Here is a 20,473-nt window from a genome sequence, read left to right as displayed (position 1 = left end):
GACGGGAACCCACTCCTTGTCCTCCAAATACTCATAAACAATGCAGATATCTCCAAGACAAAAGTAGGGATAATATGCATCCAAAAAGAATAATAAGACTGTTTTGCGTGAGGGTAGGGAACATTAGGGGAGAGAAATCTCCAGGGAAAATCATCACCCTCTCTCAGAAACAGCTTTTGGAAAACTACACCTTGCAGAAAGAGCTCTAGGTGGGTAATTCTTTGAAATTAAAACAAGGAGATAAAAGCTCTTGTCAAAGGGAAATGGGATGATTTTCTGAAATTAAAATGTACTTTGAGAGAAACCAAATGCAATGTGGGTGGAAAGCATTCCATTAGCCTTGGAAATTCAGATGAGGTACACAGAAGAAGACAAAAAGTTTGCACACACAGATGCACACCACACATCCTTCTACAGCATATTTAAAATATTGATTTTAGCAAATTTAGATGCAAACTTTTTAATAAAATAGTCTTTTTCTCCAAAGCCTACAAAATATAATTTGAGTATTCAAGACTTCTTCCAAAGATTTAAGTCATGATGCTGGAGCCATGTGAATTTTTTGAGCTGCAGGCAACTCCTGAATAATTCAAATGTAATGCTTGGCAATACAGCTGTGCTAGCACAGGCACTGATGCATAGGAAAAAGCAGATTCCCTGAACAGAACCAGAAACTTCTGAGGTCAGTGTCCCTGTCTGACCACTGAGCCCAGATGTGTGCTTAACCCCTACTCTGCAGTGTTTTACAACAAGCTTCCCTCTAAGGGCATGACTGATCCTGAGGCAGTCAGCCATCACATCCAAGGAAGCAGGAAGCGTGTCCCACCCAAAGGTTCAAACTGCAACAGACTAGTAGACACCACACTGCTTGCCTCTCAAGGGCTTGAAGAAGTTGCAGATCCCATGGGTCGCACCTCCTGACCTCGATTTTCCTTAGTGCTGCATGCTCCAGCTCTAATCCTGCTCTAATATTCCTCACTTACCATTTCACTTACAAACCTAAGCTTCATAGTCTTTGCTTTAACTTCTGGGTATACTTCTGGAACTGGTGTTTACAAACTATGGCAAACTAACCTCAGCAGCTGGGGATGCCTTCTCACACTGCCCCACCAGCAAGGAGGCAGGAGGGACACAGCCAGAACAGCTGACCCCAGCTGACCAGTGGATATTTCGTGTCACATCATGTAATGCTCAGCATTTAAAAACAGGCTGCAAGTTTGTCAGGGCTGCTGTTGCTTGGAAACTGTCTGAGTATCAGCTGGTTGGTGATGGGCAATTAGAATATTTTGCATTGCTAAATAATAGTTATACTGATTTTTCCTATTTAGTTATATTTAGATGCATGAACATAGAATTTGCAGTCATATCCTGGTAGTAAATATAAGTAAATAAGAGACAGCATTATAAAGAAGAAAGTCTAAGTTTTCTTCATTTTGTTTTATTACTTACTTGTTGGCTTTGGAAAATTATATTGAAAAAGTGAAGTCAAATTTGCTAAATAGAACTCTATAATATATATAAAAAGATATCTAAAGTTCCTTTTCTTCTGGAAAAATTTTTCACAGACATTAGGTGAAAAAAGAAATCATTTTCATTTTGGTACAACCACAATTAACTTTAATAGTTAGCTAAACAGCACTTAGAATTCTCCAGAGCAGTAACTACTTTTCTCTTCCCACAATGTCATGCATTCTACAGAGCAGTAATGACTCTTCTGTTCCCACAATGTCATTAATTGATCATTAACATAGTTTCTGTTGCCAAGCAATAGTAAGGTTTCTGCACTGTATTTGACCAAATAGCGCTCAGATTACTTAACACACAATGATCAACAGCATTTTCACACAGAACAGCACTGTGAATAAAACTTAACTATATTGGGGGGAATTGGACACCTCAACATTCAGCTCGGGCTTCAAGAGCAAGGGATAGAACCCTGCAAGCTTGTGCAGCATGAGAAAAACAAATGACTGTTCAGGCAAACCTAAGAGGAAAAAGCAAATGGCCACAGTTGCATTCTGTGGGTGTGCATATGCCTTGAATTTATTGCCTTTGAATCAGAATCCCATATGAGAATTTGTTATATAGTAAATTTGATAAATGGATAAACAGTAATTGAACTGTGATTGTTTTAGCTTCCAGTCTAGTTCAATTGTATGTTTGAACTAGACTGGAAGAACGCATTTATGTTCAAAGTAGCGTGAGTTCTTCCAGATAACCGATATGGGAAAAACGGGATAGTTTTCATTTTTTTCTGTATTTTAGAAGAGAAAATGCCTGCAGCTCTAAAGAGGGAACTCTAACTTGCCAGCTTTGTTGTTTGTAAGATGGATGCAATATGCATCTGACTCTCAAAGAATTCCTAAGTGTCAATATGTTTTTGGCACGATATTGATATGAGCAATAAAAAACATTATCAGTTCACGTAACTACACAACTCAATAATGCAGTTATTTTTTATTCCAGAAAATGTGAACAATGATTACCTTTTAGGCAGCTTACACCTAAGAGTCCACCAGCACCTCTGTGAGATTTTTGGTTTCTATCAAAACACTTTCATGGCATCTTTCATCCAAATTAGTCTGGATGTAGTTTCCAGTGTTTCTAAGGCTTGTTTACAAACATGTCACTCTATCACACATTGAGCCAACAAGCTAATTTAGCACGGATCAAACACTGCAGAACAGCTTACTATCACAACCTACTCCTACACCTAGCTGTCTATGACTACTATGACCATTAGAAGTTGCAAATTGCATTAGGTTCACATAAATTCTATTCAGAACATTGCTAATCTTTGAAGTTGTAATTTCCCACTTCCTTTAAGTCCTCCATGGGTTAAAACTGACATATATGTATAAACAAGCAGCTCCAATGCAAACAGTTTATAATGGATGAGATTTCATATGGAATTATGCTACATGGTCTCAGAAATATTTTTGTTGCTTTCCTAAAGCCCTTTACTTGCATCTCTTTAAAGAAACCAAACACAGGGACACTGTACCGTGACATGCATTTGAAGATGATACTTCTTGATTTCTTTTAAACTGAAGTGTCTGAATTGTAGGATAAGCACAGGTCATCCACATGCTACAGTAAACATTCCAGCACTCAAATATAAGAGGCAAAGAGTAAGATCTTGTACTCAGAAGTTAAGGACAAAAACTCCTTCATAAAAATAACATCTTGAGCTCTTACAGAATTCTCAGCTTTTAAATGATCCTCAGATTTTTTTAGCAAGATGTGTTTGAATAAATGATGGCTTTCTAGTGCACTCTTGGAATTGTTTGTTATGTAATTCTAGGTGACATTTCAGGACTTTACTACAGACAAAACAAGGAGATGTCATTGGCTATATGCTGAATACACATTGTCCTGATTGCAATAGAGTCTTTAAACACTTGTAAAAATAATTTAAACAAACGTTTTGTGTGGGCAAGGAAAAGGCCCTCTGACCCTACATGGTTTATATGATTGAATGCATGTTAAAATAGCTCACTGGATCTTTGAAAGGTATGTTGTTTAAAAAAATAAGCACCCTTAAACTTTACTCTAGATTTTACAAAGTAGATTTATAAGACAAAAACAGATGTAGTCAAAGAAAAGAAACAGGAACCTCTTACCATGCACTAACATATTGTGAAGTTACAAAAAAAAATTTCTAAATTAGAAATTGACTTCACAACACATATTCAGAACTTCAAGTAGCATGAGGATACCCTAGGGTGATAAATGTCATGAACATTTAGCAGATATAAAGTTAACAAATTAGGTATCCAGTGAAGGGAACACTGCTAATACATTTTTTCTTTCTGATCTGTAACACTTTCTACACTAAATATATGTTATTCATTTATGTATTGTCACAAAGATTACTATAAGAACTAGACACAAAAGTATGGCTGTGCTACTAAGCATATGCTTCCTGTGTTCTACTGACCTGCCAGCAAACTGGACCCTACTCTGCTGGTTTCAACAACAAAGCTGATCGACTAAGTGCCTTTACAACTAGCAACAAAATAGGAGACAAAGCCATATGGACTTTCAGAGAACTGTCTGCCAGTCAAAAGTACATTTTCCCAGGCATTTTACATACTACATAATGGGAAAAAAAAGGGGTTATGTGAAATTCCACTCCAGACTCACAGTCACTAATGTAGATGTCCTCCAGAATAAATTATCTCCCTCCTGAAGCTGTCATATTCTGGGCCAAGATCTATTAACTACTTCTTTGCTTCCCTGAACTTACAACTTCAGCCATTTTGTTGCAAATCAGGATTAATATCTCTGATGTAGAGGTTGCACTGAATCTAACCTTTCTGCAGCTACTGTCTTTTCTAGTTTTTAATCATTTTACCCTATCTCCTGCTCTTCCTCTCTATGCACTCTCCTCCCTTCTTTCTTTCTCTTTTCCTCCCCTTCTTTCCTAAGGCAATCACATGTGATGCAGTTATTTGTGCTCTACAATTCTTCTTGTCAATCGAGATCATAGCACTAACACCATCCTGTAGCTACTTATAATGCTGGGAGGTTTTCTGAGACACATTTTGAATCACTGTCCTGTATAACCAAATCTCTTCTCTTAAAACTGGTGAGAGTGGTATCAAGACTCTACAGATCTTCTCCTAAGAAAGGATCAATATTCCTTTCTAAGACACTTCCTACTTTCAATCTCTCATCATGCTATTTTTTCCCCAAACTCTTGCCTTCACTTACATCCTTGCTTTTTTGTTGCCCTTACTTTTGGCAACTCATTTGCAGGATGATTCATCTTCATCATCCTGATTCAAACTTCCATGGGACTTGAAGAAACCTCTACTTTTAGCATCTTCTCATCATGCTGTTGGATAAACAATGGTATGATGCTACTCTTTCAGATGTAGTGACCACCTACATGACTTCAAACTACCACTTAAGACCCTCATTGTTTCTGATGCTAAGGCACATGCCTGTCATCAGTCCAAGCTAAAGAAGACCAAGTTTGAGAGAGGTGAAAGAGCACACACACTAATCACCCCAAAGCAGGATTTTAAGTTAACTGCACTGACTAAGCTTTTGGATTAACTTAGCTCTCATGACAAAGTCTTTCATCTTGGAATCCATTTATAATACTGCAGCAAAGTTTAGTTGTCTTACTTTTAATTTCAATTTAGCATATTCCCTTCCTCCTTTCTTCTCCTACTCTATGTTGTAAGATACACTACAACAACCAATACAACCTGTGTTCTCCACAGTTGTAAGTGTGTATTGATTCTTAATACCTTCTCGGTTAGACCTTCTTGTGGTATTCTCTACATATACAGCAAAAGGCTGCCAGCTTCTCCTTACACACCATTGTTGACAGGAGTCTCTCTTACACACTGTTTGCTTTCTCCAAACTTGTGCAATTGAGTGCAGGAATATAAACTCAGCTGCATCCATTACAGATGAATTGGATTTGTACACATAACATCAGCAAGTGCAGTATAATGCTAACAAGATGCAGTATATATTCTGAAACATGACACATCACCATCTCTGTCTACTGCCTCTTGTTCTCCTTAAGACTAGACAAATAAACCAAAGGCTTTTTTTCAGAAAGTAAACTTCAAATATACAATGTCTTCGGGGGGGGGGGGGGGGGGTGGGGGGGGGGGGTTCTGTACTTTAAACATTTAAATAAAACTTGCTCAAATCATAGCAATGACTTTATAGAATAATATACAAAATATTACAGGTCAGCATATCCAAGACTGAAGATATAATCTCAGCCTAAACAGAATCATCAGCCTAGAGGTTAGAAAATTTCAGTACTATGCATGGAAAGAAATTTCTCAATCATTCAGATTCCTTGTAATCATTCTGCAGCTATGCTTTTTTCCCACCATTTTACTCCCTGCCCCCAACCCTCTTCAAAATCTCAGATTAAAGACTTTTTCATCTCTTCCTTTATTGGCACAATCATGTGAATGAATTTTGCACTGGTTTTGGCGATAGCTACAAGAGCCTTCTTTAATGAACTTCATTATGGAGGTTGTCTAGAGTTGTAACAGTTGTATTTATATTTAAATACCTTAAGGGAAATTTCCAACATAGCACAAGAACATGCATAATTTCATAGAAGATGTATAAATACAGACACTACTCTGAATTGTCCAATTAAGGGTCTAAACCTCTGCAGCACACAACACGATTTTAGCAGTCCTTAGTGAGTTTTAATGATGTTTGCTGATGCACTACAATTCACCTTGCTCGACTTATGTACAGCTTGTCAAGGGTCAAAAAAACCCTATCTAGTCAATTACAGTAAATTTTCTAGCTGAAGTGTGAAACCCTTAAGAAAGATTCACATGCATGTGTAGCTGAACTGCACAGGTACACCTGCTTTTCTTCCTTACCTTAGTCCTTTTAATATACTGATGCTCAGGAATCTGAGAACACCTAAGCATGTCTATATTGCTATACAGAGTATTAACCAAAAATTATCTCCTACTCAGGGTTTCACCTGCACTACTTTAAACCAATCACTTCAATAACCATACTAGATTTTTATAATGTTACATTGATATTACTGTTTTTTCATAAAAATGTGGAGACATTAATACTGGTCAAGTAGTCACAATATTACAGCTACCTGAAGGTCTTATGTTTTAGATATCTTCTCTCCCTCCTACTGAACTGAAACCTATAAAAATATCAGTCAACATTCGTTAAGGAATTAGGGCTTTATAGAAGTTCAGTGTCTTCACAATAATGAATTGGGGAAGAAAAGAAGCAAAAAAGAAACAAGACTTTACTGACAATTGCATGTTTCACCAGCTTTTCTCAGACATGCATTTCTCTACTCATGCTGATTAGAAGGCTTTAAAGTTAAAGAAACCCTCATTTTAAACAAATGTGAAAGATTAGTCATTGTTTACACATTATTTATGCACTGTACCAGTAGATCAGCACGATGTGTTACTATTTAACTATATAGATAATTATTTTAGAGCTGAGTGGGTGTTCAAGTACATTTATCTTCTAAGGACTACTTCTGAAACTAAGACTTTCCCACATATACTTTGGCAGTAGCTCAAAGCACTGAAAGACTCAGCATTAACAAACAGATGTGCTACTTATAAGCAAATTATTCAGAAGCACTTTAAGTGTCTTCAGTAACAACATTTTAATAATATTGAATATAAACACATTTACTAATGGAAAAGTTGGAAAAGGAAACTAGGGGTACAAGGCTCAGGCAATGGTTACACTTATATATATTTCAATTCTTATTGTAAAAGGACAAATAGAATCCAAACAGAAATCACAACTGCATTTTTCAAACTTATCAGTTATCTTTCTCTTTTACAAAGAAACAACTTTAAATCTATACTGATAATGCAAAAAGCAATCCAATGTTATCTCACCTAGCTTGAAATAGCCCTTGTTGTTTAAAAATGTTTAATATGAACATGTTGCTTACATGCATTATGAGAATGTTACTGTAATATACAAAAATATAATGATTACTTGCTGAAGTTTACAAAATTGGTACTTGAAGGAACAACAGAAGTACTCTTAGAAGTGTAGATGATTGGCATTTGTCTGGTTCCCTCAAGAAAAAGCAGTAGTTTCTCTAATCTCTCAGCATATATTACACACATCTGCATAAACACACCATTAACCAAAAAAACAATCACCTGTAGCACAGACAATTCTCAGTTAACACCATTCTACTTCACCAATAAATCCATTGAATTCCCTACTGGGGGATTTAAACATAGCCAACAGAAACATAATCATAGACATAGAAACAAATTAATATGACTCTAAAAACCTCCAGGCACTCACCAAAAGACTGAATGCAGGTTTCAAGAAGATCTTCCAAAGTGGCTCCTTTGGCTAGGTGTCCCAACGGCACCATCATGACCTGAGTATGATTTGAGAGGCTGTGACAGTGGCTGCTCTGCTGCAGCTCCAGCGCTGATTCAGGGCCAGTGCTGCATGCTTGGGCAGGCTGCCTAGAAGAAAGCACGATAGTGAAGTAAACACAAGGTAGAGGGGCAAATTTTACACTGCATGGGAAAGGAGGAGAGATTTAAAGGACAATTAACTCATTCTAGTTAGGGTCCTGAAAGACATAACCCTCCCACTTGATATGTACACCAAAGGGACTGCTCAGTAAGTGACTTTTTTTCTGCTAAATGCCTTTTGCAGAGCACATGGTCATAGAGCTCCCTGAATGATCCCTCAGGATTATCAGGAGTCTTGCCTGTTTGTTGGAGAGTATGCAATAACCTACCAGCAGATGTTTTTGTGTCCACCAAAAGTAAAAGAGGGAAAAAATATTAAACACATTGGAAAACACCTGACTAGTTTTATTAATTTAATCTGAAAAGTCACTGTTAAGGAAACAAAATATCAGCACAATCTAATAGTGGAGTATTCACAATCAAAACAAATATATTAATTCGCATCTATTTAATACCATTATTTCCTAGGTTGTTTTAAAATAGTATACATAAACAAATAAATTTATTTAATAACAATTGTAAATGAGACAAAAATAAAGCACGTATCTAATTTTAGTCTTGTGTTTTGCCCATATAATACCTTCTACTTCAAGAATGTGTATGTTTATGGATAATATTAAAGGCTATTTGTTGCCTGCACACAAGTTCATATTTCTGTATGAAACAGTAAATTGGAATAATATTGTATTAATGAAAAGTGATGAAATATATTTGCCTGCAGATACCAGGAACCACTGCAAAATCTGACTTGAGAGTATAACCATATAGCTCACAAAAGAACAACAAGCATTGCCATTTCAATGAAACTTGGGTTTATTTCAGGGACTCCTGAAATTTCAGGTATCCCTTGAGTTTATTTCAGACACTCCACAGCCTTCCTAAACAAGTGACTCCAGTGGCTTTAAGGTGCTATCTTAAGCTTTCACAGAACTCTTCTTAGAACACTATGCAAGACTCTTATTAATCAGCTGACAGTCCCAGGAAGAAACAGCATAGAAATTCCTCCAGTGTGTGTATTACATACAGATAGTAAAAGTAAAGTCACAGACATCCCTGAATAGGTACTCCTGCATGAAGTTAAAAAAAATGCATGCCTTATGAAGACAAACTGGACCCTACCTCATCCCCATGAAAGTCCAGCCTCATCCTTACCTTTCCATCTCACTTGAATGCTGGGGAAGCCACGACACTGACCACGGTGTCATTTACAACCCAGCACTGATCCCAGGCCTCCATAGTTTGAAATTCAGGAAAATACACACCTGACCCTTCAGAGGCAGTACTCATCACTGACTGAGCTCCTCCGTAGTTAGGCTGACAGTAGCTGACATGCAAATGTTCTCTTCCCTTCCCCCTTTTTCTCAATTTCCCTCTTAGCTTTGTGATCTGACTTCCTGTTCTCATATAAAAAGAACAAGGGCCTGATCAGCTTTCAGTGTTTTCTTTTTATAAGCTTAAGCCCCCCTCCTCTAGCTTTATTCCAGCGCCTCTTCAACACAGGGGAGTGGATCCCAGCATGCAGTAACAAAGTAAGAGTTAAGGAAGAAGATATTTCAGGCTTTGGCAACACCCAGGAGAAAACCTGAAGTTTCCACACCTGAAAAAACTTTCGTTATACTGCGACCGACTTGGCCATGCTGGACAGACAAAGCTCAGCCGGTGGCACTTCTGGTTATTCCTTAGAACAGATCCTCTCGCAGCAGTCACCCGACATGACAAACACATGAAAGGGCGACTGAGGTGCAGCGGGGGGACGCCCGCCCTGCATTTCCACTGCACGCCCTCGGCGGTGGGGAGGACATCACACATAAGTGACCGTGCTCTGGCTGACTGACCCGGAGCAGGTGCCGCTTCCCCGGCGGGGCGGTGCCAGCCGCGCTCCCGGCCCCCGCCCGCCCGGCGGCCCCGGCCGCGCCGCAGGTAACCGAGCCCGGGCTCAGCCGACACCGTAACGTGAGGCGCCTCCACCCGCGCTGACCCGCCCGCTCGGCCACACTGGCATCCCAAAGGTGAAACAAAATCCTCCCCCGGACTTCTCTCCTCTCCCCCTCCCGCGCTGCTCTCCTCTCCCTGTCCCGCTCGGGAGGGCTTCGGCCGGCCCCCGCAGTCCCACCCCCGTGCCCCACGGAACCCCCCGCCGGCCCCGCCGCGGGGAGAGCCGCGCCCGCCCCAGCGGGCACCGCACGCTGTCAGGCGTGACACCGACCCCGGTGCCCTCCGCCGCGGGGAGGGGAGCGACGGGGGCACAAAGCAGCACGGCAAACTCACTGGTTTTCTCTCCTCTTGCCTAAGGTCCCCATGCCGGTTCCAGCCGCAGCTCCGCCCGGCTGGCTCTGCCGGCAGCGCAGGGAGCGGGGCTGCGCGGGGCGGAGGAGGCCGGGCGGAGCGGCGCGGCCCCGAGCATCGCCCCCTCCCTCCCGCCTCGCCGCTCTCCCGCTCCCGTCTCGCCTCGGGAGGAGTCTGAAACCGATTCAAGTAGGGCAGCGACGGCGGCTGCCGCCACCCGTGACGAGCGCTGGCGGAGATCTTATCGGCAGGAGGAAGTACTGAGCTGGGGCTGCTCTTCTCTGAAGCCGCCGGCTTTACTAGGTACCCGCACGCGCTCTCACCGCCCGGCTCTGAAGCCGCCACAACTTTTTTCTACGGCACCACCCGGGCCGGTGGGGCAGGGCAAGGGCAGGACCTGCCCTTCCCTCTCCTCCCCTCCTCCCTGAGCAGGCTGTTTCCCAGCAGCGCCAGCAGCTGGAGCGAGGGGAGAGCGGCCGGCCCGGCCCGTGGGCGGCGGGCCTGGAGTGGGCCCGGCTCACGGGGACGTGGCCGGCTCACGGCAGCGCTGCCCGCGGGACACGCGGCTGGCCCGCCGAGTGAGCCGCTGTGCCTGCTGAGGTGGAGGCACGAAACTGAGGTGCCCGCGTTGATGATGGCTATTTTAAAGGCTTATCCGGCACCTTACGTTGTCCCTCCAGTTTGACTGCAAAGGAGAGAGGGGCCCCAGTGTTTTTCATGGTTCTTGTATAACGACTAGGAGTTTCTGAGAGCTCTTCCAACTCAACGTTGTCAACTTTTCTGCTTTTGAGAAGAAATGGCTAGGAAAGAAATCTGAAAGGGCACAGTCACCCTATACCTTGTAAGCGAAATTACAAAAGTAAACTAAAACAAATTCTTCTAGTAAAATTAAGAAAAAGCAATGAAGATGTATCTTGATAATAGATAAAAGCATTAGAGGTCTGGTGAGTTAGGAAATGTTACTAGTGGTGGCACTCTTCTGAGTAGATTCACACTGATTTGTGTGGCTGTTAGGCTCAGTTCCCCAGCCTTTCTATTGATTCAAGATTTTGATATTTTGCTATTTAGGAGAATGCTGAATTACAGTAAACATTGATCATCTGCCTATAAGGATCATCTGCCTACCTTGCACGAATTTCAGGAGCAGCACAGAGTGGGGCAATATGCAGTGACAGGTCATGATATTTGCAAACTGAAATCTATATTCTGAATCAATAAAATCACATTTAATTCTGGCATCAGAAAGACAAAAGTTTTTATTTACTATAACTGAGTCCAACAGCATTGTCATCATAATTTTTGTTTCCCTCCGTAGCCCATAGCAAAGTAGCTTTCTTTCTTTTATGATCTTTCAGAATAAACATATTTGGTCAGATTTTATTTGATTGCTTACATGTACATACAGTTTACTTACTGATTTGATAAGAATAGCAAAAAACACCTTATTTCTTAAAACACAGGTGTATAAAGTATGGATAGATAAGGTGAAAAACAGCTGGTACCCTTGAAATAACTGTCCAGATACTCAAGATACAGAAAGGAAAAGCATAACAATACTACTAAGAATGCCTCTTTTTGGTTCACCATCTGATTTAAGAGAACAAAATAGCTACTTAAACAGGATGTAGATAACATCACCCCAAACACCCTTTGTAAACATTTTCCAAGGAGACAGTGATTAGCTGCTTCCTTTACAGGATATTTCTTGGTCAGCAGCGAGAGGCCAGACATCATGCTCTAGAAATATACTAAGTGTATTGTTTAAACATTTTAAAATTGTTTTCACAGTAAAATTGTTGCGGATACAACAGTCCCTTTGAAAGTATAACAGGATGAATGTTGGGCTCACAGAAGTGATGGGGTTTGGCTTTTTTAATATAATGATTACTTAAATTTTTCTAAAATTACATTGGTCCTTCAAGTTGGAAAGAATTGTAGATATGGTTTCAATGTGCTTTGTTTCTGGCAGAGCTGCTTCAAAATTTCTGAACTGAGTGGACAAAATTTAATTTTGCTGCTACAGTGTTCAAGGTCAGTGATAATAATTTTGCCCTTGTTATTTGCAGTGACAAAGTCAGTGAAAGGGATTGTGTGAACAAGTAGGAGTGACGGCTCCTGCTGACTGTGAGGTGAGAAGAAATAAGGAGTAGTCATAGGGGTTTCACAGCACGTGGGTGTGGTAAGTGGTGTTTCTTTGCCCTTTCTGACTTCATCTGCAGGGCAGGAACCTTTTCTAAGGGGAGTTCACCTTGGAATGCAAGGTTGTGCTGATTTGAACTAAGCACTGAATTGAATGCTGAAAATGGAATTGGACATAAGATGCCACACAGACAAGCCCCATTGTTCTCTGCTGAGGGACTCCCCTGTTCCATCACTTTAAAGGAAAAGTTCTTTGCTCTTCTCACCAGGTTTTGCTTGCCCCTCTTTGTTTCTCTGGTATGCTCATTATGTGAGTCAAATGGAGAAGAAAGGGAGAGGATAAGGAAGGAAGATATCTTCCCTCAAACCCGTTCCAGCAATTCACCGAGCCCGTGGTTCTGGAGGATCAGAAGGAAGCAGAACTGGGCTAAGAACATGTGGTTACAGGTAACAGTGGCTGCCAAGGGCTGGCTCTCTTCTGCTGCTATTGCTACAAGAACTAACAGTGAGCTGACCATTATTTAAATGGAAAAACTAATCTTAGTGTGGGCTGCAGATGGTACATTTACCAGCCATGTGTGTGCAGGAAGGGAAAGATTAAGCTTTTCAAGACTCCGTTTTTCCCTCATGTGTTCTCTTGTTCTCAGCAACTTTCTATACTTATGGCTAGACCTGGAGGCTCTTTCTTCCACCTGCCCAGGAGGAAGGGTGGTAGACTGAGTAATTTAATTGATGCCCTTTAAGTTGAAGAGAGGTAATATTTCATAATCTATTTGGAGCTACTTAGAAAAAATTCTGAGGATTTTTTCAAAGCTGTTTACAAAACTTGTTACCCATCACAGTACTTTGTTGAACTTCTGTGTGGTTCCTGAAGAATGTCATCAGGTTAGGGAAGTACACTGGTCAGTCTCTATAGGACTTACAGTTATAGTGAAAATACCTTGAAGAGGTGGGGGAGCAAAAGTGTGTTAACTCTTTTCTTGACACCATCAAACTTATAGGAAGGGAATGTAAAACCTGCTCATCAGTTTCGTAGATTTAACAGACACTTTGAAATAAATGCTGTTGGGAACAGGATCAGGAAAATTAATGCAAAATAAAGAAAATTTAAGTAAGCAGAGAGAAAATGGATATTGGTGGTCCATTGTGGCTACATGTGAAATGAATAGAGGGCAATGCCAATTACTTAGACCTAAAATGATGCAAATTTTTGTGAACTGCTCAGATCCAAGGATACCTCCTTACCTTTTCAGCTTTAAAGCAATGTGTATTGTTTCCTGTTTTAAAGGACAGCTCAGAATAGCAATATTGTAAAGTATTACTGTCACTTTTCTGAATTAGAAGCCCTATCCATTGTTGGCTTCAGTTTCAATCAGGGAGAGTAGCTGTAGCAGTACTGGACAAAATGTAATGGTGAATATATACCACTGTCAGTGTTCAGTAGCATATAAATAATTGAGTAATTTGAAGGTATTTAGACAGCAATTCAGCAAATTCAGTGTATTCACATCTAAATGCACTCTTACTGCAAAATGCCAAACAGGGAGCTGAAGATTTGCATGCTGAAAATTAATCTTGTTTAAGATACATCCCTATTTATTAAGAGCTCCTCTAGGGGCAATATTAAGGGGTCCTTGTAAAGCCCTAGCCCAAGCATCATTAGGTTCAGGAACTTAGTCTCTAATTATAGATGTCTCTGAATATCTACCTTGGAAAATAATGTACAATTGTCAAGATATGCCAAAAATTTTCGGTGCTTGTCACTCTACAAGAGGGTTAGGCAAAGTATTCAAAGCTTTTTGTAACCTAAGGTCTTTCAAAATTGTTTGTTTGCAGCTTTTTATTTTCCTCCTTCAATCATCTCTGAAAAAGGTGACAGTACCTTTCTCTATCCCAGCTGAAACCAGGACAAACGCTTCTGAAAGCTCCTTGAATCCTGTGGTATAAACATGAAGAGTGAAGTCTTATGACAACTTGAAAATAATGCAGTAGTGAAAGTTAGAGTTTCTGCTTCTGTCTGAAGAGTGATCGTTTGTGTGTGTTCTCTCTACCTATCTACCTGTCCTATTTTATCACTTCTTTGGCGTTTTGAAAGGAAGATCTGTTAATGTTTGCTCAGGATGACGCACAGGTTAAAAAAAGTGTGCTATTTCTTTGTCAAATACAAGTACATTTTAAAATTTGTATTTAAACTTAGTATTATCTTTAAAAGTTCAGAAAACAAAGAGAATTGAAAAACATTGTCAGTAAACTGTGTGACTAGTGAGTCAGAGTAACTGAACTAGTGTTCGTAATGCAGATTGGTTTATGCTGCCTTTAAGAGCATGCCACATATTATTATTCTCAGCATCAATTACAGAATATTATTTAAGACTGTAGACAAAAAAAAATTAATTTCTAGTTCCCTAGTAGAACAATGACAATAAAGAAATTGTGCTTAGATGGACATATCAGATCCTGTCAGTATTCAAATCACTATTTTAAATGGTGCAAAGTATTTGTATTCAGATAAGAAAGTTAAGTTCTTTTGTCTTTGTCTGTGGTTGTGACAATGAAAAAGAATTCAAACTTTTAATCAGAATAGGTGATAGTTCTTTTTTCTCCTTTTTGTGCCATTTATGTATAGATCAGAACACATTGTTTTGGTGTTTTTTAAAATTTTTGTTTACCTGTTGTGCAAATACCTCCTTTTCCTTTTTTATTTCTTTGTATCCTGTCTGTCTCTGGCTCTCACAAGACAAATTATTTTAAAAAGCAGTAATTGAAATCTTTTTACAGTTGGTTTATGGAATATGTTCGAAAAACAGCAAAACATTCCCAGTATACAAAGTCCTTGTGCGACCTTTTGAGTGATCAACACTATGCTTTTCTGTAAGCTTAATTATTTCAATAGTCTTCATACTTTGAAAAATTGCTTAAAGGAATCTTCTAACTTGAAGCTGTTTAACTTTGCTAAATCTTTGTCAGTTTATTTTATTGTCCATGGCCATATGGTGGTAATTTCTGATATTCTGACAATTTTAGTATAGTTAATCACACAGAACCTGGGGTAATTAAGGAACTACCAACATGGCCATTTTACTAAATAACTGTTCAGCAGGATTGCTGCCTTATTCCATAGAGTATTTTGTCTTTCAAAATCTTTAGATCCAAGTTAAAATTCTTAATATTCTGACATAGCTGCTTCCTCAATCTGGTGGCATCTAAGCTCTGTTTCTGGTCAGGCTAGTAAGCCCCCAACAATCAAAATCCATTGGCTATTTGTTCCTCTGGATATGTTGCTTGAATCTCCCCTTCCCAAGGAAGTGTTCTGGTAGTTGGCAGTGTTCATATTTGTTGTGTGCATTCCCTGTGCACATAAGCGGTTTTAGTTATTGAACAGGAGAATGAGAGCATCCTAGCCTATAGCCTGGCATTTGAGACATTGAGATAAGATTTGAATTTTTGCAAACAGTGGAAGGAGTTGAACTTAGGCATCTCATATAATGATATGATGAGTGTCAGAGCATTCTTTATGAGTGAAAGCATCTCTACTAGGGCTCCCAGTATATGAGCCCTTGAATTTAAATACATTACAAAACCTTGCCCTTTGAAGGGAATCTGTCTTCAGAACAAATTCCATAACCTCAAATTAAAGGAAATGTCTCCTTCCAATGAAGACCTCTTCTGCATCTCAAATGATGTTTTAGGATATAATCTATGAGAAAGAATGACCACTAATTTTGTTCATTTGCTCCCACCTCAGAATGCAGTCTGTGGTCAGTCTGAGTAACTTTAGGTTCTGGATTCTGTTCCATGACCAAGCACCTAAAGTGTCTTGTTACTGCTCATAACTGTTAGCCAACTCTGTGTTTCATGGTTAAGAAAAAGAAAGCTGTGGAAGAGCAAAATGCTGATTTTGATGTAAGAAGCTGGTGCAAATATCTCAACTAAGCCAGACTTCCTCTTTAAAATATTTCATCATAATCCAATAAACACATCTCAAGGATCCTGTTGACTTATGCTTCCATCTTTCCTTGATTACATCACTTTTTCACATTGCAATTGTATTGCTGCTGTTTGAAAGTACCAGCCTCTTAAAATGTGCAATCCCAGTGATTGCATAACTAGCTGTATTCATTACTATAGCAACAAGAATAAAAACGTTCCCTAGGCCATCCGATGTAAACGGTCTCTCACTGTTTTTATTCTCATGCTGAATGAACATGTATGACACAATGGAAATTGTGTGCTTTGGTTTGGTTGGAGGCTGCTCGCAGTGAGGCAAGCGGAACTGAATTTTACTGGAACCCTTGTTTTAAAAGGGGAAATAAAATTTCTGATCTTCTCCGGAGCACTCAAATGAAACATATGCACTGGCTCTCCAGCTTCCATCACTCCTGGCAGGGGATCTCACCAGCAGGACAAGGATCAAGTTCCAGCACGAGACACATGCTCAAACAGAATATTCTAATGTTGGAACTTCATTCATTGCCTTCCTTGAGCCCCGGTGAGGCCATGTCTATGCTGATATTTTTGATTAGCTCTTGCCTCATTATGGCATCTGAGATCACTAAGGTAAATATCCTCCATCATGAACATAGCTCCATCCCTATTTTCATCTGCTTCCTCTTTCTTCCTTTAAGTACAGCAGTAAAGCTCTCTGCTGCCACCAGTCCTACCCTCTGAAGGAAAATCTGGAAATCTGAGCATCCCTCCATGAGTAGTTATTCTAGGTAATTTCTTCCTTCAAGCCTCAGTTCATAATGCTGCATCGTTTTATGAGGTTTCATTTTGTTGTTGGGTTTCTAATTAATGAAATTTTTAATACGGAGGAAAACTTTAATACATAACTGAAGAAAGTGCATGGTTCTGTGAATATCAAAACTAAAGTAGTATGATTTTGGTCACATGAATTTTCCTGCTATCAGGCTGGCACCTACAACTGTACACCTATTTTCCCAACATTTGTATAACATTACCTTTGAGACCAAGATTTTGGAATTACATTATCTGTGAGACCAATACTTTGTGCTGTACCAATTTGCTACAGTTTGCCAGCAGGTTCAAAAATTACTACCAGGACATGTGTGCAGCCACACATACACACCCATGGTGATTGCACAAGTTTCATTTCCTTAGCAAACCAGACTGAAAAAAAGACACAAAGCAGAGAACTCAAAACAGTTTCTCCTAATCCAGCATAATATCCACATTCTAGCAAGTGAAAAAAACAGGGTATTTTGTTTCCCCTGTAAGCTGTATGTGTAAAAAGCAGCTTTGTTCCCTGCTTATTGGGCTTAAATGCAATAAATCCTCTGTTTGCAATTAGTCAGTTGTGTAATTTTGGTCAAATTCTCACTCCCTCATCTCATTTCCCTTTTTGCCTGTTTAGAAACAGTATGGTAAAGCAGGAACAAGCACTTTGTCCATGTCTTTACAGTACTTAGCATGCTGATGCCCAGGAAAGACTCCAAAAATTAATTCATATAGGAACATTCCTTTTGTTCATTTTTGTATAATTAACCAAAACAGGAATGATATTCAGTCACCAAAACACAAGAAAATAGAGCTGTTTACTTTCTGAAATATTTGTTAACTTTCTGAAATCTTCCCATAGATTAGAGGGGATTCGTTTATCAACTGGCCAAATTTAAGCTCGTACAACTTTTTTGGGATAATTTTAAAAGAAAAAAGCAATCAAGCTGCTTCTTATGAAGAACTAATCTAAATGACTAGTTTCTTCTGCTCTTAAGTACCCTTCCTACGGATTCTTTTCTTAAGCAATTTAACTATTTAGAATATGCCAGGATCCTAGGAAGGAAGGATTACTGTCTTTTTTTTTTTTTTTAATTGAGATTAAAAACTAGATTGAGAAATTCTGTCTGTTTTGATGTTACTGGTGTGCAAGTGCTGATAAGTGAAGTAAAATTTTTTAGTTTAAAAGGACTACACAAGCGTAGCTTACTCATTACCTTACTACAGACAGTTCAAGGGATGGGTTCTGTGATAAAGTAGTAAGGGTGCACCACACCCTGCACCCAGTTATAGCAGAAAAAGGGACAGGTTTTCATTCACACTGCTCCTCTGAGATGCTGTTAACCTCTGCTTTTCTTTCAGCACAGACTAAAACTATGGATTTGTGCCTTAGGTTTAACATCTATAAATAAGGGTTCAGAACTGTTAAAAAGCTGTTATGACCATAACTGTTGTAGTCTCATTTTGCATGAGAAATGTGTGCTGTGCTTTGGACTAATACAGCAGTGATCCCACAGAGCCTGTGCAAGTTATGAGAGACAGTCAGTGAAAGTTTATCTTAGTTTGGATTAGATGTCCATCATTCTCAGTTTATGTTCAACCAGAAACAAGTTTTATATTGACAGAGTCACCTTCTTCCTCCAATTACTTTAAGGTCTCTTTCTTCTGTACAGTGTTTGCAAAAGCAAATTTCTCTTTCATGCACTATTTTTAGGAATGTCCAATGTTCAAAAACTTCTGATAATTTTTCCTATCTGATTGATAACTAATCAAAAGGTGTTCCTGATTCATAATTGGAATTCAAGGAAAAAGCTTTGAAAATGAGATACAACTAGCATACACAGTGTCAATTAACATCCAATTACTAAACAGTTCTTCTAAGCTGGTATTAACTGATGCTGCATGCAAATTACACGGACCAGAGGAGCAATGAGTACAGTTAAGCTGAGGCTTAAGGCCTGGAATAATGAGAAACAAATATGTTATCTGTGCTAGGAATGTGAGAACTGTCATTCTAGAGTGCATCAATGCTCCTTCCTTTCAACCTTGAATCTTGAGTTTCACCATGTGTACTTGTAGACTTCATTGTAGGCTATTTTGTTGCTGCTCAGGAAAGAATCCCAAAGACTGGAGTCCAGACTTGTGATTAATACAACAGTACCACCACAAAACAGGAACTCCTCAGATCCCCTAAATGGAAAAAAAATCACTTTGGGTATTATTCTATTTCCACTTTTTTTTTTTTTTTAAGTGTCATGTGATCTTTGAAGCAGCACACAGTGCAAGTTTAGTGCACTAACTACAGAACAGTCTGTTCTTAGAAAATGGATAATGCTTCACCAAAGAACTGAAATATCCAGAAACTGGTGTCAGGAAAGGCATATAAAATACCCAAGAGAGATGTTTTCTGTCAGTTAGATGCATGATACTTGTACGCACAAATCTGTACATGAAGCAGAGAAGACTCTTCTTTGGGTCTTGGGCAGCATAAGAGAGATAAGATGTATGTTTTTAGGACAAATCCTTACATCTGAGATAACTGAAGTTGATGTGAAAAAAGCTTCAGATGATAAATATGGGAAATAACCTGAAAACACAGAAAATATTATTTAACATTCTTATGGACCCCCCCCCCAGATATTTATCCTTTCTTATCAGCAAATTTATGAAAAAATTTAATTTACCAAACTTTGCACATTTATAAAATCTAGCTCATATCTTACTGATTCTGCCATTTGTTAAACATTCATCATTACACTTACATCATATCTAAAAATGACTCATGCACTTGTATGTAGAATTTCAATAACATCCTGGTTGCTAGGCTACATGTGATCACTCTGACATATAAAGTACCTCTTAGAAATGGATTTTTAAAGTATATAATGATCAAATTTGTAGAATTTGTTTATTCAAGAAGTATTTCTGCCAGTAATTAGGCAAAAGAGCATGATATTTTATGCCTTTAAATAAATATTTAGTTGTATTGCACACAATGTCTAACAGACACATATGACTTTTTTTTTTCCATTTCAGTAAACAACTTTTTATTTCTGCCATACGCATGTGAAAGAGTAGTTTCTTGGGTGATTTTTCCTTGGCTTGTTTTTTCCCCCACTGTCCATGCCTATCAACATTATTACTTGTCTCTAACTGTTTTTTTATCTTTGCTTCAAGCTCCTCCTAGCTTTTTCTGGGGACCAGTCAAAGAAATCACCTCAAATATGTATAGGGATTTTGATACATGCTTCTATGTCCTCATCATAGAAGTACAGGCTTGTTTATGCACATGGCACTGAGTTTGTCCCTGCATTAAC

General features: G+C 39.2%; 1 protein-coding gene across 1 annotated transcript in view; it reads right to left on the bottom strand.

Moving 5' to 3' along the window:
* Positions 1-10,349, bottom strand: part of RASGRP1 (RAS guanyl releasing protein 1) — a 37,837-nt gene extending 27,488 nt beyond the window's left edge. Inside the window, exons 1-2 of the mRNA XM_041401884.1 lie at positions 10,263-10,349; positions 7,813-7,982 (exon numbers count right to left, since the gene is read on the bottom strand). Coding sequence (XP_041257818.1) covers positions 7,813-7,982; positions 10,263-10,294 — 202 coding nt within the window. The 5' untranslated portion in view covers positions 10,295-10,349. The remainder of the gene's footprint in view (positions 1-7,812; positions 7,983-10,262) is intronic.
* Between the last annotated feature and the right edge of the window lie 10,124 nt (positions 10,350-20,473).

Source organism: Onychostruthus taczanowskii, unplaced genomic scaffold (genome assembly GCF_017590055.1).
Source record: "Onychostruthus taczanowskii isolate IOZ18803 unplaced genomic scaffold, ASM1759005v1 scaffold1, whole genome shotgun sequence".
In the NCBI taxonomy this organism is placed as follows: Eukaryota; Metazoa; Chordata; class Aves; order Passeriformes; family Passeridae; genus Onychostruthus; species Onychostruthus taczanowskii.
The sequence above is the reverse complement of the archived record's forward strand: the minus strand, read 5'-3'. Positions and strand labels throughout refer to the sequence as shown.